Source organism: Rhineura floridana, chromosome 7, assembly GCF_030035675.1.
Source record: "Rhineura floridana isolate rRhiFlo1 chromosome 7, rRhiFlo1.hap2, whole genome shotgun sequence".
In the NCBI taxonomy this organism is placed as follows: domain Eukaryota; kingdom Metazoa; phylum Chordata; class Lepidosauria; order Squamata; family Rhineuridae; genus Rhineura; species Rhineura floridana.
In genome coordinates, this window is record NC_084486.1 from 34,920,247 (window position 1) to 34,924,899 (window position 4,653).

The following is a 4,653-nucleotide window of genomic DNA, read 5'->3' on the forward strand; positions in this document are numbered from 1 at the left end:
CATGCATGTGCTTTATAGAAGTGACTGTGGACAGATGTGTGGAAATAGTGAGGACAAATTCCTTTACTCCACAACTGCTTCTGGCTTGCTTCTGTCAGTTCCTGCCAATTACTTCTGTAAAGAATGCATGTTGAGTGGCTGGCTCTCTTTGCTTACATGGGCTGTAATGGAGGTTTGGGGTTTGACATGAAGACCACTCCCTCACCCTCCCCACGGCAAAGAGAATGGACCTTCTTTAGTAATTTGAGAATACTGTCATGTTTACTGGCAGGGGACCATCTCTCACATTTCCTACTTCTGTTTTGTTTTTCCCAGCTTTTCAAAGATCATGCACCAAACTGTAAAGGATTTGGCTCCCAAGTGCGATGTGACATTCCTTCTCTCCGAAGACGGCAGTGGTAAAGGGGCTGCCCTCATCACTGCTGTGGGATGTAGACTGCGTGACGCTGAGCATAACTGAACTCTGCAGCACTGGCTTATTCAGCCTTCTGAGCACTTTCTTGTAACGCAGCGGTTCTGTACTCTGAACTGGCAGGGGAATCCCAGAATTCACTGCTTTATGGAAGAGTTGGAGTTATAAAAATAAAAATAGGATACTGAGTAGAGTGTGTTGTTGCTGATAATATCTCCCATCTCTGAACCTTTATCTGCATGTGTCTTTTTCTGCCCTATTTGGTACATTCTTCATATGTAAATCATTAAAAAATGGATCTATAATTTCAACAAATGTCAAAAATAAGTTTATTATTTGAGGTTTAAAATTACAGCCAAATCATGTACAAGAGCGAGAGCAGGTGGTGCTCTGTGTGAAGTGTATTCTTTCCAGCTGCTACTAGATCCGTGTTAAATAAATATACCACCAACAGTGCTGGGTATGAGACAAATGCTTATGCAAAGAGGACTTAGCTGTACTTTTTGAATTTTTTGTCAACTGTTGTTTCCCCACCACCACCTTGGAGTTTTCATGTTTGTTGAGCCGCACTTTGTGCTCATGTAACTCTCTCTGTAGCAAGATCGCCCTTAGCAACCAGAATTGTCTTCTGTTCATATTCGGTCACAAGGAAATAAATAAATAAATGGCTCTTCCCCACGTGTCTAACGTTGCTGGCATTTCCCACTGCTTTGGTGAACGATGTCGTATTTCCAAGTAAAATGTGTACTGTTTCAAAAAGCAAGCCTCTGCTAGTAAAATCAAGTGAATGATTTGACCCCAGGGGTAATCCAAATCTCTTATTCATGAAAAAATTGGTAGCTTTTATGTGCCCTATCTTGGTTTGGCTGTATTTCGTTGAGCTGAGGGTATATATATTTTAAGCGGTGCCTTGATGCTCCTTGTTGCTCTCTATCTTCCTGAGAGCCACTTCCAGTGTAACGACCTGAGTCCACAAGTGCTTGCATGTGGAAATGCCAAAGTGTGACTGCGGATATCTTGGATTTCTGGCAAGTCCATTAAATGGATTCACTTCTGAAAATATTGTATCTGTGGAAGCACACCAAGCCTTGTGAGGTAGCTGCTAAAGCCCGAGTTACCCGGCAGGGCCCACAAATGCTGTCCTTTGGCTTTTCTGTCCACCCAGTCCTTTGTCTATGGGCTTTTGGCAGCACCTGCCATTTTGATTCCCACAATGCCCCAGGTCACCTAATGTAACATCACTACAGAAAGCTGTGGGCAAATTAAAATAGTGGGTGGCTTTCCAGACCCGCAGACTGCTGCCTGATAAATCTATATCCACAGGAGTGAGCAATTACGTAGGCGAGTGCTGAAGAGCCCTCAAATCTGCATTGATAGCTAGTCCTTGCATAATGGTTCCGCACGGCACGTGATTGCTTTAAAAAGATGTTACATTTTGAGTCTAGCTAAATAATTGGGGAGAAGGAAAGGAATGAGATGCATTCCACCTGCCATTAACATCAGTGGATCCCAGTGAGGCAAAATCCCACTGATTTTAATGGACCTGAGTAACCTCCATGATATTTGGAAACATCCAATGTGTTGGAGAGACCAGGTAAAGAGTGATGGGGCGATTTCCCCCTGCCACTGAGCTTTTTTTTTCTGCTGGAATTTTTCCATTTCATAATTTCATCAGTAGCAATGAATTGATGCCAACTGCAAGCACAGTATTGGGCAAGCTTGGCAGTTTTAAAGTTTTTTTAAAACAAAGACAAAAAAAAATTGCAGCACTGCCTACTTTTTATGCAAATTAACCAATTTGCGTAGGAAAAATACTCCAATTCAAAACTCTTTTCTGCAAAATCCACATCACTGCAGATTAATACCTTTCTCTTCCTGTTTGGAATTGCACAAATACAAAATGAGCAAGCTGGTCTTTTAAGTTTGGCCAGCCTGCAATTAGACGGTCTTATAAACGGTAACAGCAATAGTAGCCTACTGCAGTTATGGTTCCTTGTTTCTCCAAAGTATGAATTGCCATTGTACAACCCAAGCATTATTGGTCAGGGGAAAAAAGGGATTTGCAGACCTACTTTTCTTCTCTGTTCCTCAAGATTTGGATTGCCCTAGCTACTAATAAACATTTCAGTATGCATTTTGGTGCACTGTGTTCAAATGTGGGGTAACATGAGTCACAAATAGCTCTGCTTTGTGTGTGCGTGTGCGTGTTGTGTCTTCCTGAAGATCTGCATGATTACCTGGATTTGCAATGCTAGAACATCTTTTTACATTGCCCCACTAGTAGCAATGATACTAGTGCAAAATGGATATTTGTGACAATATTAAACTTTTTTTTGATGTGTCTTTCTTGGTGTCTAGTGATTATTTCTCGCAAAGGAATGGTGCTTTGAAGAAGGGCAAAAAAGATGCTTAAATTCCGTAAAAGCGACAGAAACAAGCTAGGAATATTTTTTTAAATTCCTTGATACTATTCTAATTTTGAGATACTGAGGAGTGTGCAGATCTAGCAAAAATCTGACACAACAAAGTTATGTCTGGAGATTTCAGCCATTGGTTGGATACACTTGCAAAGCTACAGAGTTCCTCTTCGAGTCAATAAATGTTCTGTTCTTGGGTTCGAATCATCCCATGTGCAGACTGATTCGTAATATTCCAGTACCAGGCTTTAGTTTTTGGGTTGCTTTTTTTTGCAGGTTCACTGGTTGTAATTTATAATCACTTTCCACCTATTAGCCTGATAGTGTTTATATATCTTGTCCCTTCCTTATTGAAGAGGTAGAGCACCTGCTTTGCATGCAAAAGTCCTAGATTCAAATACTCCAGTCTGAAACCCTGGAAAGCTGCTGTAAGAGTACGTGGGCAATGCTGAACTTGGTGGACCAGTGGCTTACCTAGGAAAAGTAACTTCCTGTATTTCAAAAAAGATAATACCAAGAAGCATGTGGTGGTCAACAAACTTAATTGTTTTTAAGGTATAAACTACATATTTTAGAATTAGATGTTTTAATTAATGCCAGTGGACCAAGACAGAAAATTAAGATCTGGTTTGGGGTTCCGTCCCCTTGAAAGATGTGTAATGAATACAGCAAGTGGTGAAATTCATGCCTAAGCTTTTTTAAACTTGTGCCTGATTGTCTTGTGACTCATGGACCATAATAATGATACAGTAATTAATAATCATCATAAATGTGATTATTAGGTGCAGTAAACTTCCCCAAGTCACAGATTTGCTACTCATTTCTTCTGGTCAGAAATATATTAATGATCAAACTATTTCAAAATGGCTTAATTTCCATGTTCACTCATACACAAATAATGTGTTTGGAAGTGTTTTACTCAAATTACTGAATATGGTGAAGGTTTTGAACTTTTTAGAGTATTTAAAAAAATAGAGCAATGCTTATATTTTCTGGGGAAAGGTATTACTTATGTATACACAGTACACTGCCACCTGCTTCTACTGCAGGTGATCAGGATCTCCTGAAGGTTTCTTTTAGCAGGTTGTTGCTATGTTTTGATAAGCTAAAACAAGCTTATGTTTGTGTTTTGTTTTTGAAATTAGTGGAAGGAAAGAAAAAAAGTACAACCTCCCCTACTTCTTGACAGTATTTTGTGCTGTTCCTGTCTTGATTTTGCTGGGAGAATGAGTTTGTGAAAACGTTTAAGAAGAAAGTTAAGAGAGCCCCTTTGTATTTCTGTTTAAATTTTAATGGCCAGAGATATGAATACCTGCTTGTTACATACTGCTACTATGTATTTTAAAAGTTTATATAAAGTCAAGCATTTTTATTTATTAAATGAAATATCCTTGTTACCTCATAAATCACAATAAATATTTAAAACCTCTAGTTACAGTACACTGTCTTATTGCTACGCCTACTGAGGTATAATAGTATTTATTGCATTCATTTCATTTTTCAAATAACTTTTAAACTGGAATATTTTAGCCCCAGTCCCAATTAGGAGACAGTTCTTTACTTTATTCAGTTGCTGGAGCGATGTGTACAGAGACCCAGTCACATGATCTGCAATAAGGTGAGCCAGTTGTTCAGGAGAAGGGAGTAGGTGTTTGGATTTCTTGCTCTTGAGTAACTGATTGGTGCTTGTCTGACAGGGGCTTTACAAATTCAGCCCAAGCTGCTGTGCATGTGGCAGATGAATTGGGGGCCTAGGGTTTTTATTATTATTAAGTCATTCTGACTTGCAAGCAGAACCCAAAATAAGATTTTGAAATGCATTCT

The 4,653-nt window shown here is 39.3% G+C and overlaps 1 protein-coding gene across 2 annotated transcripts in view; it reads left to right on the top strand.

The window, feature by feature from the left end:
• HK1 (hexokinase 1) overlaps window positions 1-2,755 on the top strand; it is a 72,443-nt gene extending 69,688 nt beyond the window's left edge. For both annotated transcript variants that reach the window (XM_061635201.1, XM_061635200.1), the window contains one exon: window positions 316-2,755. In XM_061635201.1, coding sequence (XP_061491185.1) covers window positions 316-460 — 145 coding nt within the window. In that variant the 3' untranslated portion in view covers window positions 461-2,755. The remainder of the gene's footprint in view (window positions 1-315) is intronic.
• Window positions 2,756-4,653: the final 1,898 nt, after the last annotated feature.